Source organism: Thunnus thynnus, chromosome 3, assembly GCF_963924715.1.
Source record: "Thunnus thynnus chromosome 3, fThuThy2.1, whole genome shotgun sequence".
Taxonomy (NCBI): Eukaryota; Metazoa; Chordata; class Actinopteri; order Scombriformes; family Scombridae; genus Thunnus; species Thunnus thynnus.
This window is the reverse complement of record NC_089519.1, coordinates 15,940,509-15,964,631: the sequence shown is the minus strand read 5'-3', so window position 1 is coordinate 15,964,631 and position 24,123 is coordinate 15,940,509. Positions and strand designations below refer to the sequence as shown.

The window sequence follows — 24,123 nt, the reverse complement described above, 5'->3', positions numbered from 1 at the left end:
ATCTTTAGCAGTCTCTGAGTGGTATGTTGGCCCTTCTGTCAGCATGCCACTCAGAATGTGATCAAACAATGAAGATTTGATGGAGATTCATGAAAGTGAAATTTTATGGAGCAGAGGCTTGTGGCTTTTATGTTCTGTTTTTTCCAAAGTTGCAAATTAACTGTTGGAGCAGATGACAACAGCACAGCCCAGAAAAGATGTCTAGCTGTCTGTTAAAGCTGTACCAAAATTCATTGAAAAGTCATTGAAAAGTTTTGTGGATTAAAACCTTTCTTTTAATGGCATTTGACGACTGTATTTCCAACATGTAACTGATTCCACAGGCTCTACTAGACAGATTTCTTGGCAAAAGCACTTAGAAATCCTTTACAAACATTACAGTGCTGTACGGAAATTTACAAGTGAGGTGCCACTTACTTCCTCCTTTAGCTTGGATTTGTCTATATGTATCATTCTGAGGGGCAATTACAAACAATGCATTTTTTATTTTGAGGACTTGTTATCTGGCATCAGTGGTTGGTTCTACAGATGTGGACCCTCTCCCACCACCTGTGGCCACCTTTTCTTTTAGTTCTCACTTGAATACATTATTTTCAAAGAGAATGCCTGTTAAAGATTTCCCACATGAGAGCTCCCATTTGCTGTATTTTCAAGATAAGAGAAATCTGTAATTTCAATCAAAGTAACGGACCATTTCATTTGGTCGCCTGTCAATGGCGTCATACCCCCTCTACCAAAGAGTATACATGCACAAGATGCATGCGTCGGCATTGTTGGTGTCCACGACAATGGCGTCTACCAAAGAGTAACTTACACACATACAAGATAATCTGTTGCCGTTGTGGTTGCCTGCCAGAAAGTCATAATATTGACTTTTATTCAGTTTTAAGCCACATTTTTATGATAAACTTTTTAGATCTTGGTCGTTGGTAACTTTATCTTTTAACCGGATGAAGGATTTTAGTCATCAGATGTCTGGATCTTCAGTTATCAGAGAAACAAGCTGAGCAAATGTTAGGAGCAGCTCGGCTCACAGCCCCTCCTTACGTCCTGTATCTGCAGAATAGCGTCAGAGAAACACTGATTTTTAACATAAAGCTGCTGTATTCAGTGTTTTTACCAGTTTTAATCCCTGTGTACGTTTGTTTTGGAGAGGAGGAGACCTCTGCGGATAATTCAGCTCCCGGTAAAAACATCCTGAACCATGAATACTGAAGTAATCCTATCCCGGAGGAGCTGGTTGTTTAACAATGAAGACAACGACTCCCATGATCCCCCACTATGTCACAATGTCATCACACTCCTTCTTTCGTTATTGTTTTGATTGAGAGACCCCTAGCGACAGAAATCACGTATTGTGCATTTAACTGTAAAGGGTAATTTCCCTGCTTTTAGATGTACCATATAGCAGCAGCTGTAACTTTTGATTTGTCCTCCTCTTGTTTTCATTTTTTTCTGGGCCACAGCAGGAAAAATAAGCAAATGAGCTTTGCTCTATAATGTTTTTCTGAAAAATGATCAGAGATTCAACATAAACCTCTTTATGTGCAAATGTGCAAAAACTCACCAAGGTGCTGTTGGGAGGGCCTCGGAGGGGGCAGAGGTGGTGGAGGGGGGTTGTGTTGCATATTGGCAGCCATGCTGACACACCGACACAATCTGTTGCTCCAAGCCTGACCAGGAGGACATGTCCTATTGGCTACCTGACACCTTCAACAGAGAGAGATGGAAGGAGATACATGAGACATTCTTGCTTAGTTAACCTTAAACCTAAAACCTAAATCTAAAATCCTCTGATGAGCACATGCAATGAGAACACACACGTTGTAGTTTATCAGATAGAATACACTGCAGATATACTATATATATTATATAAATATTTATTAAATCAAGATCAGATCTAACAGGAAACATTTCTGTGACTCCCTTTAAATTCTTGGAAGGCTGCTGGAAAGCTTTTTGTTATGTCCTCCTGCTGCAGCCTCCTGATCTAATCCACTTTCCAGGCAAGGCACAGTTCATCTTAAACGAGCCCATTGTCACTTTTCCTAGTCTGTTGAATTATAGGTAATGCAGTCTTTTATACAACACTTAGCATTTTTACTTACAAGATATGTGCATTCTGTTATCATTGCTTAATTTGTAATGCACTCCAGTATGTGACATTTTACTCTTGACTTAGCAATTCCACATGTACAATTTTTTGAAAATATTACCAGTAATTCCTTTCAATTTTATCTGGTACCTGCTGCCAGTGTATGCGACCAGCATAGTATCAAATGAAAGATAGCCAAACTAAAACAAGTGGCTCGTGAGAATCTTTCTTGGGGGTTGGTGGACAAACCCAACTGGTGGGCAGAAAGAGAACTTTGGAGGTATGCCATGTTCTTCTGTGTCTGTAGAACGTGCAAGTGGGACACTGTTTGTAGATTACCAACACAAGCTTGATAAGTTGATACTATCATTTGTTGTATCTTTTAATATCTGCGGCAGCAAATTCCAATTCTCTAACTTTCAACCAATCCAGTCTAACCTAATCTGAAATATGAATTATACATGATCCTCAAAATGTTTACAGCAAAGTCTAAATGGCAATAAAACTGGTATCAACCCAGCCAAAGAAATCATCGTCTCTTTCTATCTGATCTTCAGGAGTTGGCTTGGACTGAAACTGAGAAATTGGTTCAAGAAATGGGACTCCTTAGATGTGTGCGCATTTCTGACTGTGCAGTCTGCCAGGCTTAAGCCTCTGCTCATGATAAGCTAGTTGAAAGATTGTAGACAAATAAACACCTTGATCAAAGGAGGATTTCTTGGGTCAGCTTTAATGGACTGAGGGAGAGGGAAGTGTCAGGATTATCTTTTCTTAGATGTCTTTGAAGTTAAAGAAGTTTAAAAAAAAAAAAGGAATTTCTACTGCCTCTCACCACTGTGTCTGAAATCAGAATCCATTTTATCCAGCTATAGAAATGTATACTTATTGAATATTATACAGCAGAACCAAATGAGCAGATTATGATTCCACTGTCTCCCATCAGTTGAACCAACAGCTAGAACTACTCTTCCCCTTGAAGTTACTGTTCTGCAATACAATGTAACATCTTGCTTTTCATATTTTTAAAATCCAACAATGACGTTTTAAGACATCTTATTTGAAATACTCACAGAAAGGGTCAAACATTTCTGAAAGTTATTACGGAGGCAACAATTTGTCAAGACCGCCATAAGGTAAACAGTAGAAACAGCGTTCTTGTTACAAAGTAATCCACCAGGAATGTGAGCCTCCATGTTTGTGACTAGCAAATGCAGTGTCTTGCCAGATGACGTCACATTGAGTTGCAACAAAAGTTGAGCCTGGTTCAACTTTTTTGCCAGGGCCAATTGTGTTGGCACACCCACTGCATCAATTTTAAAGTCTTTGTTGAATGTAAATCACCCTTAATGCTGAATGTAGACTGTCAGGCAAACGGGCAAAATAGTTCCTATTTTTCTGAGGATGTGTTCCCGATCCAATGGATTTAAATAGTATCCATAGAATTAACTGGTCATCAAAAATTTCCCAGTCATTACCCCATTTCATCCCCAGAACATCTGCTTTAGTAAGTACTACTAAATGTAAGGTCACTCACACAATGCTAAGATAAAGTTCATCATAAATTATCTCATTGGTTGAGTTACCCCTTCTTCTTCAAGATTCAGCACCATGATATTTGCTACATTTTTGCCATATATCTAGGTTAAGCATTAAAATAGGTCCAGGTGACCAGGCAACATCATGCTATCAACAAACCAACACAATAAATACCTATAATCAATAATCATCAATAAAATCACTTTAAGTCAGGCATTGCAAACACAAATGATAAAAAATTACATGAAAAATATAATTAGGATGATAAACTGCACTGTGTTTCCTGCTAATTTACAGTTGCTAGCATGCTAACAAGCTAAAATGAGATGGTGAACGTGGCAAACTTTACCTACTAAACATCAGTATGTTAACATCGTCATTGTGAGCATGTGGGCATGTTAGCATGCTGACGTTAGCATTTAGCTTAATGCTAACATCTGTGCCCAAGCACAGCCTCACTGATCTGTAACTTGGATGCAAGTGCTTACTCAGGTTTATATTTTGAGACCATATATTTTGGCATGTCAAGCACAATTTCTTAGATCCAATGCCAACTTTCAGTGACAATGCTGTATACAGTAGTACTGTATGATGCTACTGTGGCACAACGGAAAGGAAAGGTTTGATGATCAGGTAATATCTACCTGTCTGGTGGACAGGTAAATATTGTGTTTGACACTGCGGGCCAGGGTTCATCCCACATTTCTAACAAGCAGTCAACATTAGTTTTCTTTAATGTTTGACCACAATCTTTATCTAATCTTAAATCATTTAAGTTGCCTAAACACAACTACAATTTCACCATACTGTAGCTGCCAGGTGCAGATATAGTATTGTATAAATAATCATTTGAAAACTGTTGAAAGTGAACATTCAACAATGCCATCAATAAAGAGAGAAACCTAAAGAGATTCCACAAGTTCCTTACATTTACATGACGTTTTAAAGGTAAAGCAATCAAATATGGTTTAGAAAAGTTCAGTTGATTAGGAGACTTGAAGGAAGCTGATCATAGGCAAATAAACAACTTCATCAAAGGTCCAAGAGGCCTCTTGGGTCAAGTTCAGATAGGTGGAGAGTCACTGATATCTCTCTGTGTCTGTGGCTACAGCAGCTCTGCTGTTTGCTATGTTAAGACCACATGACCTTGGTATTTGTTTTCTCTAGTTAAATTGTTCCTGTTTTCTTTTCCCCATGCCTCTTTAATCATTTTTCACCATTTACGCCCCTTTCAGTCCATCTTTCTCCTTGTTTCTTCCCCACTGGCTTCTCCTTTCAGTGCCACATTTTTGCTGTTGTATTTTCAATAACAGGCAATAACTCTGTACAAGATTGATACATTTCACTTTGCACTTTCATCAGTGGCTATTAATGACTCACAGTAGGACAAGCATGAAGCATGGAAATCTGATTGGCTGTGGCACACACACACACACAAACACACACACAAAAAAAACAAAGCTATGACAGATTATGATCATCCACATACTTGCTACATGTCTCTGGCCATTCTAGTCATGTTCCACAGGAAATGAACAGGCTGACAGTAACCAGCTGATGTGTCCCTGTGAATGTGAGTTGTTCTCCATTGAATCATGATGACTCCCAGAGATATTCATGGTCCCCAGAGGAGGATTTTTAAAGGAAAATGTCAGTGTTTTAGAACCTGGGTTGTTTTTCCATAGTTTTGGCCATCATTCCTATCTGTTGTGACAACCTTTTTACTCATCAAGTTAACTGTTGAGCTCTGGAGCACAGCATTGTAGCGCAAGAACATCTAAGACAGCAGAAACGGTGCAGTCGTATGTTCAGACTACCAGTTTATCCATATTATCTAAACTACTCATGTGGTTAAATGTAACCACATGAGAAATGTAGGTTATGGTCTCTCATTGCTAAAAGAAACAGTGCGTGCACAACTTCAGTAAGATGGGTAGGTCAGAAAGTTAGTTCAAAATGGACGATTTTAACATTTGCCTTAATTTTTCTAACAAATAAGTTTCGGGATTTGTTTACAATGTGTCAGTTCACACAAAATATAGCTCATAAGATACAGAGGGCACTAACCTGAACCCTAACCCTAACCCATGCTCCAGAGGAAATTAACTCTTTTCTTAATGACCTCAATTACATTTTTTACATTTTCTCTATCCGATGATAGGACTGAAAGAATAGTTAAACTGCCTGTATGATGTTTGCTTTCATATTGTGGGGTTACATGAACATCGCAGACTCTAGCAGCCACTAGTGGTGATAATGAGTCTTTAATTTCAGTTTACAGCCAGAGGTGTCAGTGAGAAATCTCTCAAATCAACTGTGGTAGGATTAAGTTGCACCACCTACATAAAACTCAAAAGACGTAATAAACCACTATCTCTTGACTCACTATATATTGCCATTTTCAATTAATATCAACTTTACAAATATTTTCCAAACAAACAAAAAAAAAAACCCAACTCAGATTATCCCTGTTTCAGAAAACAAACTCCATCCTGATGCTGAATTACTCCGGAAATCTAATACCTTGTTTGGATTTCCACAAACTGCCAAGAAAAATATGCTTCCTCTGAAAATACTGTGCACACACACAGGCACGCGCACACACACACAAAGTCAATTATATAAAACACCACAATGTGAAAATAGTCTGGATAAAACGCAACATTTTTGTGTTTGCAGACAGACAAATTGTTTGAATTTGTGAGTCTGGCAATGAAAAGACACACAGTGTGGTTTCAATTAGAGTTGCAGTGGCATGGATACATAAACAGACGTACACACTGATGTGGGGCTGAGAGGGAATAGAGGAAAATGAAAGAAAAGGATAGAGAGAGGGACAGACGGAGAGAGAGAGAGTTTTTAGGGAAAAGTAGTCTGGTGTGTGACTGGTCACACTAATGTGAAACATACGTGTGCTTATATGTGTGTGTGTGTGTGTGTGTGTTCTTACATACTGGATGATTTGTAGGTGTGAAAATCTCTACAATGCGTTTCCTTTTCCAGCCATAATCTGACACACTGTTTAGCACCACTGCTCTGTGTGTGCCTGTATATATTGTCAAATACCTGCACGCATCAACATTCACCTAACATCACAAGTACTCTCCATCTCTCTCACACACACACTCAAACACACACAACCCTCACTTCATAGCATCAAGGCCTATTAATGTCAATGACATGGATTTTGTGAGCCACTTAAACATCCAGATAGAAAAACAAAATACTCTGTAGGAAGAGTGAAACTGTAAATATTCAGAGAGTAGAATAGTTCTGTTTAATGGGTGAATTTGAATGTCTGGAGTTGTCTAAATGTGTATGATTTCCATTTGATCAGTCATATTATAGAAGATCATTATATTAAACATCCTACAGATTACATTCCAATTATATGTCTTTCATACACACCCACACTCTCACACACAGTCCTCATTGAGAAACTCTCCATGTCTTTCCTTGGTTTAGATTTATTGTGAAGATCTATGGCATATATAAGTACACATTCCATATTGAACAGGTCATTACTCTCTGGTAGTGTACCCCACCCATGCACACGCACACACACACACACACACACACACACACACACACACACACACAGAGGCTTCTTATTACTTTTAGGAACATCTACTTGGATTTCCTCTTCACCAGTCTGACTATCGTTCATCACATTGTTCACGCATCTGATTTAGAAAAATGAATGGGACTAGAAAGGAGCATCAAAGGAGCATCCTCTCCTTCTAATATATATAACTATATATAATAGAGAAGATACAGTATATTGGCCCACACCAGCTTATCGTATGTTGTTTTAAAAATGTTGAGCAAATAATGAATGTCTGCTGATATGTTTTTGTAACTTAAGTATCGGAATCAGTATATATATATATCAGCAATATCTGTGGTATATTGTGTGAATGGGGTTGTGCCCATCAGGCCAAACAATGCCTCTAAACTATGATATAATCCCAATATATCACCGCCAGGAATGAGATATTGCTTTTATAAAATGGTTACCAAATATGAAAATATAGAAATTATAGACACAATCCAATAAAAACTGTTTTAGTAAATAACAATTACATTCATTTACAAGACAGTAGTTCCCGGCTGCCTGCAGTTGCAATGCAATGTTAGTAAATTGCTAAATTAATGTTCAAGCTAGTCAGCGATCTAACCAGAGTTTAATTATTTAAATTAATTTGAACGTTTCCAGGTAAAAACTGTCCAATATCACTAGGGTCAGGTTGCAAAGTGTTTGCAATAACGTTAGGCCTACTCATTTTGTTAGGAGATGTATTGTTTGGTGTGGTGAGTATGCTGCTGCACCTTCTCCGGACACTGAACTTTGATCGCCAATAGTTCTAGAGAGAGGTCTCATATTTGTGCCCACTTACAAACATTATCTCTTTTGCTTCACGGTCCGCATCCAAAACTTTTACACTATGGTGCTGCTGAGACAGTGGTTGGTGTAGCTCTTGTTCCTGCAGATTGCAGGCAACATTTTAACGGTAGCTGCAGAGTGATAATTAAAAATAGAGCTGTAAAAGGCCATAAAACCTCATAGGTTAAGTATACGCTCATTATACCACGACTATCAATCAAATTGTGAGATTGTAACCACCTGTTTTAAAATATAAGTATATACTGTGTAACTGTAACCATTTAAGCCTCTGTGCTTAGAATTTTGATGTAATTAATAGTTTTTTTGGTTTGTTTTTTTTTTAAATTAGACAATCCTGGTGAAAATCTGTGCGTTCTGCTGCTTCCAGCTTAGTCATTCTCAAAGCCTTTATCCAAACAACATACTGTTGTGTATACACAGCAATATTGTGTATATTGCTGTGTGGATATCTGTATGTTTCAGTGTGGAATATGTACCAGCTGTAAAAACAAATCTCCTCCTGGGACAGTTAACACTATCTATCTGTGTACTACCAGGGGGGTTGCCAAAATGTGATAATTCTACACATACTGGCTTCAAAACACAAAATTGTAGGCATGGATTTTCTAACATTAGTATATCCAGTAAACATGTGATCAGTAGGATGTCAATGATAATGAAAAGTTCTGTGGTTTTACAGTACAATATTATTCTTAGTCTGCTTTTTACTGATGCTTTCTGATGCTTGCTCCAGGTCTTGGTTGTGGTGGCAACAACCTAAGTAAGGTAGACTCTACCACAGGTTAGACCCCCCAGTGCAGGACTGAATCATTGTAAGACAGTGCTATCTGGGAGGTCACCATACTGGACACTCTCCACTCCTGAGCTGCATCAAGACATTATGTCCATAGAAATCACAAACAAGGAAAAGCCTTGGTGGAGTCTAACCACTGAGAATGCGCTTTGTTCTGTTTTTTGTTCAGTTGACAGAGGTCAATCATTGGCAGTAATAACAAGTATTTTGTAATTAATTGATGCAAACCAAATGTTTTTTTTGCAAACAGGTCTCAGTGGGTATGTATGTCTATATCAAAAGATTCTATTAACAGTGATGCCTGATTTCATTCAGTTTTGAAACTCTCCGAAATGATTGAACACAAGCATCCTTATGTTTTCAGAGGGTACAAGCCCAAAAAATACATTGTGAATCATGTGCTCATGGGAAGCTAACTGACAACTGACTGAGTGTTATATAGTGGTCATAAATCACAGCAAGCTTCTTGTATGTATGCAGGCAGGAACACACACATACACACGTCATTGCACTGTGAAGTTAATCAAACGATAATCTGAAAAGCCTTTCCTAAAGTAACACCCCTGTATACACAGCACAGGAAGCAACCTCTGTAACAATAGACTCAAACACTCTTTGTGTGTGTGTGCGTTGCCAATAAGAACTCCTCTGCTGGTAAAAGGAAAAGGTTGTTCCTATCCTGAACGCACACGCAGGAACTCTGATGAGGCAGCAGCCAGAAGGAGACAGAGGTCTCAAGCTGTTTGCAAAGCTGACAGAAAGTATCTGCAGGTTTGTGTGTGTATGTGTGTGTATGTGTGTTTGAGACAGTGATGCATGAGTGCTTACTCAGGCAGGGCTCTCCTGATGATGCTGTGAGCTTGTTTATAGACGTCCAGTTTGGACAGGCAGTTGCACTGGGTGTGGTTAGCCACACTGATGGTCACCGGCTTGGTGCCTTGGGTGATCGGCACCGTGATCTCAAACAGCTGCAGAAAGAGAAAGACAGAGATGAGTCAGACAGATACATTGAGGGTGATCATTTTCTGAATCAAGGCACAAGATTCAAAGCACAGTCAGGTGACAGAGTGCCACTTGCAATTTGGTATTTGAAGGCAAGCAGCCCGCTTGCAAATGACCACGATGGAAGTTATAGAAAATACTCTTAGGCCTTCATACATGCAACCTTTGATTCTTCCCAGCATCTGTCATCCACCAGACATTAATCTTTGCTCTGCTTCTTACACTGAGTTGTAAGATTACCTGAAGATGTGATTGTCAGCCAGAAAAAAACATCATCAACACACAGATGGATGATGGCAGCCACAGTAGAACTACCGGACATGGATGCTGAGTGTCTATCGGCTCAGCTAATGATTCCCATATCCTCCACTGACTGAAGTTGATGTTTGAAACATCCCAACTTTCATGAAACACTCAGTCATGATACATGTCATCCATAGCAACAGGGCCAACCCTGGCCTTCCTCTTAGCTTATGAGTTCTCCATTCTTTCATAGAAGTTGCTTTAAGTTGTGAAGTACAGGATGGCCTCTGCCTTTTAAAGCAGATACAGACTGATTTAAACTTGATTACTATACCAATCCCTTCAATCCACAGTGATGGTATTTTATTTCAGCTGTTGCACAAAAGACACCTTGGGCCCTATTTTAACGATCTAAAGCGCATGGTCTGAAGCGCATGGCGCAATTGCATTTAGGATGTGTCCAAATCCACTCTTGCTATTTTAATGGCGGAAAAATGGTCAGTGCGCCAGGCACATGGTTCAAAGGGGATGTCCATTGTCTCCTAATAAATCATGGGTGTGTTTTCGGCGTAACATGCAATAAACCAATCACATTGTCATCTCCCATTCCCTTTAAGTGCCAGGTGCACTTGCACCTTGGTGGATTGCTATTATGATGGCGCATTTGCCAAGTAGTAAGAAGGAGCGCTTCTCTGCAGAGGAAATGGATCTGCTCGTGTGCAAAGGGAAAGCGCACGATCCATGACGAGCACACTGGCCTCTGCTGCTCCTGGACCCTCCTGTGGTCAGCCACAGGCCACCAGTTTAAGATCCTGTTCATTAATTTGTTGCAAATTTATCTTTGTTTGGTTTTTCAAAAGGTTTATTTATTTAATGACAGCTTTGGTTTCTTTAAAATCGTTTTGTTCAGTCATGGAGTAACAGGTCAAATCAGCAGGGTTTTAATTGCTGAAAGTATGGAAACCTGATCGCTGTACTCTCAAAAATGTTAAAGAATATTTGTTAATATTGTTCAAAAATTAAATCATTAATTTTAATCATGTAAAGAATCATCAACACAGTTATCAGGACTTGATCAGCTCTCCAAGGTGCTGATGCTGCTGCTGGCAGCAACTAGAAGCTGTCCAGATTTATTTCCTTCATTAGTTTAATCATTGTTTTCACCTCATTTATTTCCTCATGTGTTCCTCATGTCATCATATATTGATGCAGCAGGAAAGTCGATCTGTGTCTGATCTGTTATTTAAATACCAATGTGTATTGCCATGATTTGGTCAAATAATTTAATCCATCATTACTGCGATTAGTTAATTCTGATAAATATTGTGACTAAGCATTATGACATGTATTTTTTAAAATATATTAATATACACAATAATAATCTTTCGCATTGTAATCCTTTTATTTGTTACCTTTTGGATGTTTGTCCACTGCTGCGTGTCCTGTGTGTGTAACAAGCAGAGTGTATGTTGTGCACCCGCCTGTGTAGCCGCACATTACTGTCTTGATAATGTGCGCTTAAATTAACAGTGAAACATTGTGCTATTGACTTTAGATCAGGTTTTTGTTGGTCAATAGCGCTCTCTGCTGCCTCAAGATAGCAATGCCCCAACAATGCCTGACCGCACCTTACTTTTAGACCAACACGCCAATGGGCGCTCTGATGGGTGCAAGTGCCATTACTTTTTGGGTAATATTTGGGTGCTGAACGGGAAAATGAAAACTGCGTTGGTCTCAAAATAGCAAAGAGACTTGCGCTGCGCGAAGCGCCGCTCTGCGCCAGGCGTAAGATAAGGCCCCTTAACTCACTGGACTACGGAGTCAGTTAGATATCTTTACCAACCACCTCAATGCAACATGAATAAGTAGTCAAACCCAGGTCAGTGTTTTGATTTTGATTTTGATTTTGACTTTTGTTTTTGTTACTGATAGTTCAATAAAAAGAAAAAAAGCTAATTTGAGAATGCTCACCCTACATGTAAATTGCTTCTGGCTGGTAGCACCCTAAAGTCTTTCAAGAGACTTAATATAACAACTACAGTAGAGCCTGTTCCTTCCTTTTCTTTGCTTACATGGCTAACAAACACTGGACTAGTTCAATGACTTTCAATATTCAGTACAGGGAGAAATTATTCAGTGGTTCAATCGTTGATAGTGTTTATTTTGGAATCATGTTCCAAGGAATCAACAACAGCATTACAGGCCAATCACTTTTGGTTAACAGCTAGGTAATCACAGCCACAAGTTGCTTTGGTTAACATTTTATCAGTCACTAACTTACTTTTGGACCACACTTTAGAATCTCTTGACAAAATATCTAGCTCTTTAGTTCCTACATGTTCTACTGTCTTAGACAGCTAGTTGTAATGCTCGTACTGGAGCTTTTTTTTTGCTAGAATTTTGTTATTATTGGATGCCAAAGAGCTAAAAGGAGAGTGATATTGCGCATAATGTTCATCAGGTGGAGAGAAACTCAGCTCCAGTGGGTGTCTGTTGAACAAATAATAGGCCACTGCTCCTAACATGATAGCAGTGGTGGAAGAAGTCTTCCGTGGTCTTTTTTATTGGACTTTATTGACTGCTAGAACCTCAACTAATGCAGATCAATGTGCAGAGATGATTGCAACACTTGTACACCAGTCTTCAAACACACAGGCCACTGCCTCAGGTTATACTGGACAATGAAGCAATCATGTTCAACCGGAGAGTGGTTAGCCTGACTAGCTGGATAGCAGAGTCCGAGATATTCTAATGCAGCCATGTCTCAGTGAAGATGAGGGCACAATAGTTTGTCATTTCTCTCTGGGAGGTCAGAAGCAGTCTTAGGCAGTCTAGTTTATTGTCAATGGAGCAGACGTTGGTGGGGAAGGATGGGAGAGTTGGTCAGCTGGGGTTAGCCTTTAGCCTTGCTTTGATGCCAACTCACTAGCCACGCTTCCGCTTCCTCGGCGTCCCCTTGGGCGGTAGTTCTCGTGTGGTGATACCGAGGTCTTGTGGCCTGGTGCCCGCAGCAAGCCGAAGCAATGCAGATTCTCCAACGTATCTCCATCCGGTTGTGTTTGACATTTCATAAAAATTTTGCAGTGATGACAGTAATGAGCTCAACCCCGCAGTAGGCATCACATGACCACAATATTGCGGTAATTAGGTTATCGTCACAGCCCTATCCAGTGGTTCCCAACCTAGGGGTCAGGCCCCTCCAAATGGTCACCAAATACATCTGAGGGATCATGAGATGATTAATGGGAGAGGAAAGAAGAAAAAACAAAGTTCTGATACACAAATATGTATGGACTGTATGTATATGTATGGACTTTTTCTCTAATCTTTGATTTTTGGTGAAATATTGGATCATTTGAACATTTATCGAAATTAAACCATGTGAGAAGTTTAGAGGGAAAAATCACTATTTGGTGGAGCTGTTAACAACTCATAGATATCTGAAATGTGACCCCGACTACACACTGCTTTTTGTAAGACATCAAAAGACAAAAAGGTTGGAAAACACTGGTTTCATCTTTAACAATGTGTTGTATTTTAAAAGCTTGTTATATTATCTATTGTGTCAAATCTTCATCTGAGAAGTAACTAAAACTGTCAAATAAATGTAGTGGAGTAGATAGTACAATATTTCCCTCTGAAATGTAGTAGAGTGGAAGTATAAAGTAGCATCACATGGAAATACTCAAGTAAAGTACAGGTACCTCAAAATTGTAGTTAAGTACAGTACTTGAGTAAGTGTACTTTGTTACTTTCCACCACTGCATGATAGCTAATGTCAGCATATTATATCTTGTATTAGACTACCCCCTGCCCCCTAGTGGCCACATATTGACACAGCTTTGATTCGGTTTCAAAGGCATGTCATTATTAAATAATCATTCCTTGAGTTTACTCAGTCCCATTCAGTGGGCTGGGATTTCTATTTCAGTCATTACAGGTTGACCATCACAAGAAGTCACTATTTCACACATTCTTTTAACAAGGACGCTTCAACAAGGACCCTTCATCTTGGAGTTGAACCTGATGCTTGAATCACTGGGGAAATCAGCACATCTGAAATGGTACAGCAAATCCAGGAATCCTCAAAACCATCAAGCACAAAAACACCTAAATGAAAACAATGAGTGAGAATCTGAAGGATTACCACTTGAAGAACAAAAAGAGTAATAAGTAGCTGGGCTTCGGTTTTTTAAATGGCACTGATGAAGATGCTTACACAAGACTGTGTTGAATAGAACACGAACCCTGAGAGACACTTCATTCTTTCAATCAGGGAGTTCAACAGCATGAATAGAAACTAATTAGTCTCAATGATTCCTATTCAAGACCCCTAAACAGCTTAAACTCTCTCTCCCACTCATCCTAATGAGGATATCATTAAAGCTGACCTCAGTCTTTTTGACCTGGTAGAGTGCTCGCCATGGTTACGGCACACACACACAAAGAAAGCTCTTGGAGATCATGGTGACTGCTGCTGGGTTGAAAAGTTCACCTGTACACATTTCTTAAAGTTGTGGTGTTGTTTGGGCTCATAGAGCTTTGAAAATTCTTCATACTTACTGTAGGCTTACTGCCACTGACTTTCAACAAAAAATACTGAATCTGTTCTGTAGCTGCTACTCAACAACTGAACAAGGGCAATGAAAAGATAAATGTAAGCTTGTTGAGATCTCATAAAAACTTGATTGAACCCTGAGGAGACATTGGTGTGTTGCAGCAACAACAAACAACAAATTGTAATTTCAAACAGAGTGACACAAGACTAAGGAGTTGATTACCAAACCTACCACAAGTTTCCATCATGGCACTCCTTTAGTTTAGTGGAGTATTTACTAATGCTGTGAATACACACATTTGAATGTATTGCTCCTAATTAACACCTGACGTTGGGCTGTTTCACATTTGCTTTCTGCAAACTTGAAATATTGGTATTATGAGACATCAATAAACATATTACTGAACTGTGTCATGCACTCACTTCGCACAAGAAAAATGGCTATATGTGAGGTCATTTTAGTTTTAAAATACAGTTAGCTCATCAGAAACATCAATGATTAAATTAAATATATCAAGAGATAAGCAGAATTGTAGTCATCAACAAGTTTAAACACATATGTGCTGCATCTGTACTTTGGCAAGATACTGTAAAAAATGATCTGATCTGGAATATGTGTAATTGGCAGCTTCATTCATTAAACAAAGGATGAGATCTGCAGTGATGTTAACATTGCAGAAAAAGTAATACAAACTCAAACAAAAGACCAACGAGAGACAGCAGCGGGATAACAAAAACCATGTGAACAATAATGCTGTTATTGCATTGCTGGTCTTGTCTTTGCCATCTGACCATTAGTTGCCAAGATATCTTGCTCTGGACCACAATGTTGGAAGACATGACTGACCAACTGACGTCATGATCCAAAGACCCCATCAATAGTGCAGCAAAAAAGAACATCACTAATATGAGAAATGTGGGGTATTAAAAGTAACACAGCCAACAATGACAAAACCAGAACACATTAGGCACAATATAGAGAAGTGAAAGAAAGAATGAAGCAGAGTGCCACATGAATATCTGTAGAATGAAAGTCCATGACAGCGCAGGTGTTGAACTAAACCCTTATGCAGAGAACCACCAGACAGAAATAAATGCTTAAAGATTCTTACAGTCAGTCCAACAGTAAATTATACAGTTTAGCACAACTTCTATAACCTGCTAAGTGTTGAAACCTCTCAGTGCCTGCCAGCTGCTTTAAGACACTGCCAAAGCAAATCAGTACAATGAAACTTTCAGGGTGATGAAACCAACCGCAGGAACGCTGTTAACAGAAACAGCCACATTTGACTCCTAACCTTTCCATGCGTCTATTATGAGACAAATTATTTTCAATCACATTCAAAAAGTCACTTGAATTTAGACAAACTGTAAATTGTCTATCTACTCTGTGATAATTGGAATGACGTACTATGTAACCTATGTAAATCTGTAAACTCTGGCCAGTAGTCTGAGACTGCAGCCAAAAGCAGCAGTTAGGAAAAACTAGCAGAGTAAAAGAATGTCTTGTGAAACCTCAAAAACACTGTGGCTCAGCACCCAGAGCCTTGTTACTACTGCCAGACGAAAGCCTCTCAGCTTCAACCTTGGCCTCAATTTTTCTTACCTCAACTGAAAGGTGACATGCTCCATGAACGCTTTTGATTTTGTGCTCTGAGAACTGTTCAGACACCATTGTCCAATTTTCAAAATATGCAAACATCAATCTGAAAACAAGGATACCTTTTTGGTCTTTTTTTAACTGACTTTTTGGTGGTGTTTGCTTTTCCAACAATAATGGTGTGTTCCAGTTGTCTGAGAGGGAAAAAATGGCAACACAAAAGCGTGTAACAGTCAAAGATCATGTTCACATAAAGCTTATTAATGTGTTGTGCTAACAGCTCTTGGCTCCTCAGCTGCACTCTCACTCCAAAAAGACAGTATGGCTAATAAGGACAGTTATTTTCTTAAAAAATGATCTAATATTGTTGTTTATTCAATATGTCATTTTTTACCTGCCTGTAATGAACTTCAATTCCCATAAGCACTATAGACCATCCCAGGTTGAACATCACAGGTCAACAGAAGAGACATGTATGAGTCGTGGGGTCACAGATAGGTCAGCTGTAAAGACAGCAGGACTGGGAGGGCCTAACGCTGTAGAGGTTTTAGACAGAAGAGATCAGAGCTTCACAGTTGGAAAAATTATACCGTAGATGTGAGTACTGATGAATATAACGGATGTTGGTGAAACCAAATTATGATGACTTAAGTACCCATGCTGCTACTCTGGTAAATTTTCATGGGAGCTGTAATTTTTCCGTATCCTCCCAAAGTAATCATTGTTTAACTTAACTAAAAGCAAGTGCTGTAGTGGAGCAAATGGGTCTTAGAATATTGAAACTAATCTCAGGACCACGCTTCATTTTTTCAGAAAGACAGATTAAAGAAATGTTATATGAGAGACTGCAGAAAAGTATTAAAATAAGCTGACAGAAACATCCCCAAAATCATCCTCCACTTATGCTAACACATTAGCAAAGACATTAGCATTCACTTGGGGTTATGCTTGTGTCCAACTAATAAATGTTGACTTCACCAAATTCTGAGAAAAATCTCTTTTTGTCTCTTTACCTGAGAGATATTTTCTAAACAAGCTACTCATTAACTTTGTCTGCCATTTGGTGCTATGTAGGCAGCATACAGTGGGGCTATTTGAGCTGAACTTGGTATAAATGGCTTCCTACCACATTTGATAAGAAATTTGCAGACCAAAAAAAACCAAATAATAATTCTTTATGATTTTGGTAGTATGAGAGACCCCTTTCACATCATACAGAATCATTTGAACCCATGTTAATGTCAACTGTTTATGTTGTGTCAGTATCTACTCCTCTCCTTCTTCCGCAGTGTTGACGCATGTACACTAACACACAAACACTCACCCAAGAGGATACGCACAAAAATGTATTTGCACATGTTGATCGACAATACACCAAACACACACACACACACCCTTGATGTATTCTGCCCACAGTAGACTTCCTGCTCTGATTGAAATCAGCTTTAACAGCTCATCTAACAAAAGAGCTATCAGCCCAAACTGCCACTGCCAGTTCATTAAATTGACACTCATAGGAAATGAATAAACCAGCTGAGCTGAAACAATAAGCTATCACACACTGCATGAGCCAGTCCATTAACAACAGCTACCTGGAAATGAACAAAGCAGCTGAAAGAATTTACCCACTGTTTCAAGGCATAGCTCAGTGGGGACTGAGGTGAAATAATCCATTGTAACACAAAGGGCCCATAGTTAAACACAGACAGTGTCTTATTTAAAACTGCGACATCATAATACCATTTTTATCAGATGCAAGTCCATGTTTTGCACTTCTACCTCATCTACCACCCGCCAACGTCGAGGTTGTTTGATTTATATCAGGTGGCACAGTGAAACATACTGTTGTGGTTGCTTTGCAGAGATGCAGAAAAAAACCTCTCCAAAATCACATGCACACACACACACACACACACGCACGTTGACCTGGCTCACTTTTGGGGACATTACATAGTAGCACTGGGCGATTAATCTAATGTTACTTTCAGTTACGATTTTGGCTTCCAACGATTATGAAAACAAGATAATCAAGATAAAATGATTATTGTGCCACATTCCATTTTGCAACGATGCTCTCATTTTGTCTTGTGTTATAAATCCAGCGCATCCCTTTCCTTTACTGCAGTGCACCCCTCCCTAAAAGCCTGGGAATCCACATAGTAAGCAAGACGTAAGCAGCGCGTTCAATCCGTTCAATCCACACCGACTCCGACCTGCGTTCAGCATCTCTGTCCAGAGCCAGCCAGGACAGCCGCCAGACAAACTGCCTTCAACAGACTGACTGACAGCAAACATTTCCTGAACCAAAATAGTTTTCATTTCTGCTCCACCAGAAGAAATCAACAGTATTTGTATTTATTCACTGTAGCCAGTGAGGGGAATCTGCCTGTAGTGAAACAGGCAGCTCACAGACAGACTGAGAGTCTTGATATTTCAACTTATGCCATTAATAAGTTCAAAATATATCACAGCAGGATGTTTGTGTGATTTAAACAGCTGTCTGTACAGATTAACAGTAATATGTTTCTGAAAACATTTGAGGCGAGAAATAGGTAATGCACTAATAGAATCTTGATCAATATTTGATCAGCACTGCCTAATTTGACAGCTTGACCTAAGTTTCATGAGCTGTCGGCTTTCTTTTTTCCAACTTTATTGAGTAAACGACACATTTGTTTTGATCTGAGATGGTGCTATAGTGCGAAATCTAGTGGCTGAATGTCATGTATTGCCACTTTAAATTCAGTGTTAGTTTGTTAGAATCAAACCATTAGCATTTCCAGCTCCTTTTCCACTGTTTCTAAAAGTTGTCTCAATTTCTTACCACAACAAAATAAAGTTGTATCATCTGCAAATAATATAGTTTTCAATATTTTGGAAACCTCATATATATTATTTATGTACAAAATAAACAACAGTGGTCCCAACACTGAGCCCTGGGGAACTCCACAAGTAACCTTCAGTAGTTGTGAGCTACAGTTATTTGCACGTATTGATACCTATTCTTCATGTAACTGTTAACCAAGAGAGTGCTACCCCTCTAATTCCATATCTTGTAATTTCTTCAATAAGTCATGGTCGACTCTATCAAATGCTTTTTTTGAGATCCAGGAATACCCACACTTCATATTCTTTATTTTCTATTGCAGTTGCAAATTCTATGAGTGCAGACGAAGTTGTCCTTTTAGATCTAAACCCATATTGCTGATCACACAGTACATTATAGATTGTTGATAGGTCTTCTAATCTTTTATAGAATACTTTTTCCAGTATTTTAGAGAACTGTGAAAGTAAAGACACTGTAATTAGAGAGTACATGTCTGTTTCTGGCCTTATATATAGGTATGACTTTAGCGGTGTTCATTTTGCTCAGAAATACACTAGTTTGTAAAGACTGATTACAAATATGTGTAAGAGGTTTCGCCACACACTCAATAATATTTTGAACAATGGACATATCAATTCCATTCCAGTCTGTAGACTTCTTATGGCCTTTACACACCGGAGATGTTTTTTTCGCATGTTAATATACCTTTTCGAACTGTTGTCTTTGTCATGAGTACTTTCACACAGAACGCAAATATTACAAGGTGAGAAAGACACATTTTTTTCAGAATGAGGTTGATTTTTTCTGAGTTTTCAAAGAGCAAACAAAGACATCAATCAGTCACAAAGTCTAATCTGCACAGACAGCTGTTTATTGCAAAGGCCCACATGGGGTGTTGAATATCCCGCTTTATGTGTTATTTACTGTATCTACATTGATTAATCAGCTCCCAGTCTGTCTGTGAGCTTGGCTGTTTCACTGCAGTCAGGCAGGTAGGCTCACTCACTACAGTGGGTGGGGAAATAAAGCCAATGAATCAATATTGATTCCTGTATCATGTATCATCATATGCATCTACACCATATATTTATAGATACAAACACTATTGATTTCTTCCGGTGGAGCTGACATGAAAACTGTTTTGGTCCAGTAAGTTTCTGCTGTCAGTCAGCCTGGTGAAGGCAGTTTGTTTGGTGGCTGTCCTCTCAGCTCTCCAGGAGCTGCAGCTGACAGACAGCTGCTTCTGTGGACAGAGATGCTGAATGCAGGTTGGAGATCATCATCATCTGTTGATGTTGAACACAACGTGCAATTAACTCTTAAAAAAGACCTTTTAAAGAAGACCTAATAAAACAAGACTGGAATAAAGTCTATGTGGAAGATGTAAGATCATCATGATCATCAGTGATCATCAGTGACGTTGATGATGATGTTGATGATGTCAACATCATCCATCAACCTTCGTTCAGCATCTCTGTCCACAGAAGCAGCCGTCTGTCAGCTGCAGCTCCTGGGGAGCTGAGAGGACAAGCTGCCTTCACCATGCTGACTGACAGCAAAATGTGTTTCTGTTGCAAATTTTTATCTCTGCCAGAGTGAATAGTTTTGATGCGAAATATTCGCAGGTATTCGCAGGAGTATCTTGCATTTATTCGTCACAGCCCAAGTGCGTAAAGGCCTTCGTTCTTAAATGTTTTAAAAATGTCAATGATTTCTTTTTCATCTGTTCCCCTTGGTAATAGTTTTACTTTCCACATCAGTAGTATTAGTCTTTGCAATTTCCTCAGCCAAACCAGGACCAACATTGACAAGAAAATTCCTTAAAGTCACCTGCAACTAAATCCATATCATTAATACCTTATTGACCGGAACATAAGACAACCCTGATTATAAGATGACCCCCCCTTTTTCAAGACCAATTTTTGGAAAAAGACTTACAACTTGGATTAAATTATTTGCCTTTTACTCGCAAAACTTTTATTGCACTTACAGTAACATAATGAATGTAGTTAATTGTCGTCAACTCGAGTACTTCACCTGGTTCACTGTTTCTGCTCCGCTCCATGGAGCACACACACACACACACACACACACACACACACACACACACACACACACAGTGCTCAGCCCTGCCCGTGGTGAAACAGAGGAGAGAGACTATTGTTACTATTGTTACTATTGTTATTTACCTAATTTATGTGCACTTGCTTCATTTCAGCACAATGTGAGGCTCTCTACTGCATGCACTTTTTCCAGACATATTTCCAGGAAAAAAAACCCTGTTTTGTATTCGGACCAATATGATAGTTGTATTATTCTTTGTCAGGAAATGATTTGCGTATCCTATTTCTATAGTTCCATTTTTAATAATATAAGTCAATACTTTCCATGTATTTTATATATTATTTGTTGTCCTCCAACAATTACTGTAATAGTCCCTTTTGCTACTTCTCATAATGCTTGTCAGTTTGTTTTTATATGGCTTGTATTTGTGTTCTACTTCCTTTGCCCTTTTCTGTAAAAATTCTTTATATAATTGATTTTCTTCTTGCACATGTTTTGTATTCCCTTAGCCACGGCTTTTCAGCACATTTCTGTTTCAATACTTTCTTTACTAGATGACATTTTTTTTCATAGAGAGTTCTTGTTATGGACAAAAATATCTCATAGGCTTCATTTACATCTTCCACATAGACTTTATGTCTAATTAGGTTGTAAGTTTTAACATCCCTGTTGGTCCTAATACAGCTCTGAATGACTGCACCGACAGATAAGACTGGCAGATGTTCACTTGTGTCATTTATAAGTAGTCTACTTACTACTTTCTACTTTAGTGTAGCACTATGTTGTTATTCTAGTTGGCCATGTAAGTGAGGAATATAGACTCATACTGTACATTGAGTTATTGAACTCCATGTGAACACAATACAATAGTAGATTGTATTGTGTTCACATGGATTTAAGAAACCAATATTGAAGTTAAACCAAGCCTCAGAGATCGCTGTGAATTTCTTATCAAGTTGTTTTAAACAATGTTGGCTCTTTAAAAGGTTTGTATTGAGGCTCCTACTATTGAAATTTATTATTGTTATTACTCCTTTAATTTTCACATTTCTGGTTTGCTGCTCAGTAGTTGTGATCACTGGTACTTGTCCAGTTCTGTAACCTCCCTGATGACCAGCACTTTTGCCTCCTCTGGTTATCCATTCAATTTTATGAATACCTTGCAGTTTGCTTTCCACATCGATTGGATTTTGTTCTGTTTTCTCAGGAAGTCTGCCCTCCTGGCAATTTCAGAATTTTTCTTTGTTAGGTGTTTGTTCACGTAGACACATGATCCATTCAGGTTTTTCCCTTGTCTGAGCAGTGTGTTTTTCTCTGCTTGCAAAGCAAATTATTATAGCAGGTTTCTCGCTTTTGTTTTTTCAGGGGAGAGGATGACACAACTCTAAATCATTGCTGTCCATGGATATGCCTTTGTTGTTAAAAAAGCAATCACCTATCACTTAAGGGAGTCCAGTTCAGTGGGCTCTCCAACCTCCGTTTGGTCTCCAACCCACTGACAATAAAGTCATTCATGAAGGAGTACTGCTCTAGGTCTGCCACTCGGCACTCCAAGAGGGCAATGCTCTTATCCTTCTCGACATGTTGTCTTTTCAGTTCCTTGATCTCTCCCGTCAGGTCCATTATCAGTTTCCGTTGTTTAGAGATAGTTGCAATCTCTTCCAACATAAAGTTGAGTGATTTCTTTATGTCCTAGACTTCCTAGTGTTTAATTGTACAAGTCTTTTTTGGTGGCATTTCGTTCGCTTAGCAAAATGTATGCATGAAAGGCCAAACAGAGTCTGCAAAAAATACGAAACAAAGTTTCGACAGTAGCCAACAACATCAACAAGGCCAGGCTGGGCACAGCCAAGCTAAGCTAACTAGCCTAAGCTAGCTAGTAGGCTCACCGGTGACGTTCGCTCAGGTCTGTGTTCTTGAATCATTGTCTCAATCCAGGTGTTGGTCAGAGCCAAAATATATCCAAATTTTGAGGGAAAAGACTGTTGAAAAGCTGAGAAACAGAGACATAGATACACAGCAGAACAGCATTACACCAGGTGTCAAGCAGCTGTTTAACTTAACGATTTATTCTCTGCCACAGCACCTTGACCTTAGATGCACAGACTTCAGGTTTTATGAAAACTTAAGTGCTGTCATAAGGATTTGTACAGGTGGTTCTTCAACCATGTAAATGGGAGTCTTCAATTCATGACTAATTAATGACAATTTTTTTAATTTAACAGAAATATTGGCAAGATGCAGTGCCCCGGTAGCCAAGTGGTTACTATGCATGCCTAGGCTAGGGACCCTTGTTGCATGTCATGCCCCGCTCTCCCTGTCTGCTTGTCTAATCAGCTAACCATTAAAGGCAAAAAAAAGCCCATCTTGTCTGTGCAAAGGACAATAGCAAAAACACACAGGTTTTACTGTAGTAGATGTTAAAGTGGTTTGTATATATATCACTATCTTCCAAAGTAATTGTGTGCATTTTTATCTGTCTAGGATTTTGAGTGTCTCCTGAAATATATATTCATCTCTGCCCTTGGAAAACATGTTTGGGGTACTGTATTCATACGGGAGTTTGCATTTTGGCACTGTGCCTCCTGAAGAGGAACAGTTTTCTCCCCATAGTGGGTGGCCCATTAAACTTAAAGGGGAGCCGCTGTCATTGGGTCAGTATGGAAACTGTAGTCCTCCCACTAATACAAGTATTCAGTCTGTTTTAACATCTCTTCGACACTGCACCTCAATCACGTCTCTGACTCTGGTAATCATTACCAGTGGTAATGATTTTGCTCTTAGGGTTATGGTTAGAAATCAAAGGAGTATTTTGTCTGTTGAGCATCAGCCCACACACAATGTTGAGTGCAGGTGTTGTTACATTATCAGACATGTTGCTTTATCCATCTTCATTCTGTGCATCTTCACCAGGCGCATAGCTGTGTTTGGAATGTTAGTGAGGCATGTCCTCACTTTGTATGAGTGTTTTGCACTCAGCTCCTCATCCAGCTGCAGGAA

General features: G+C 39.0%; 1 protein-coding gene across 1 annotated transcript in view; it reads right to left on the bottom strand.

Annotated features, from left to right (window-relative positions):
• vegfc (vascular endothelial growth factor c) overlaps positions 1-24,123 on the bottom strand; it is a 101,753-nt gene that overhangs the window by 20,816 nt on the left and 56,814 nt on the right. Inside the window, exons 4-5 of the mRNA XM_067584471.1 lie at positions 9,658-9,797; positions 1,568-1,710 (exon numbers count right to left, since the gene is read on the bottom strand). Of these exons, the coding sequence (XP_067440572.1) occupies positions 1,568-1,710; positions 9,658-9,797 (283 nt within the window). The remainder of the gene's footprint in view (positions 1-1,567; positions 1,711-9,657; positions 9,798-24,123) is intronic.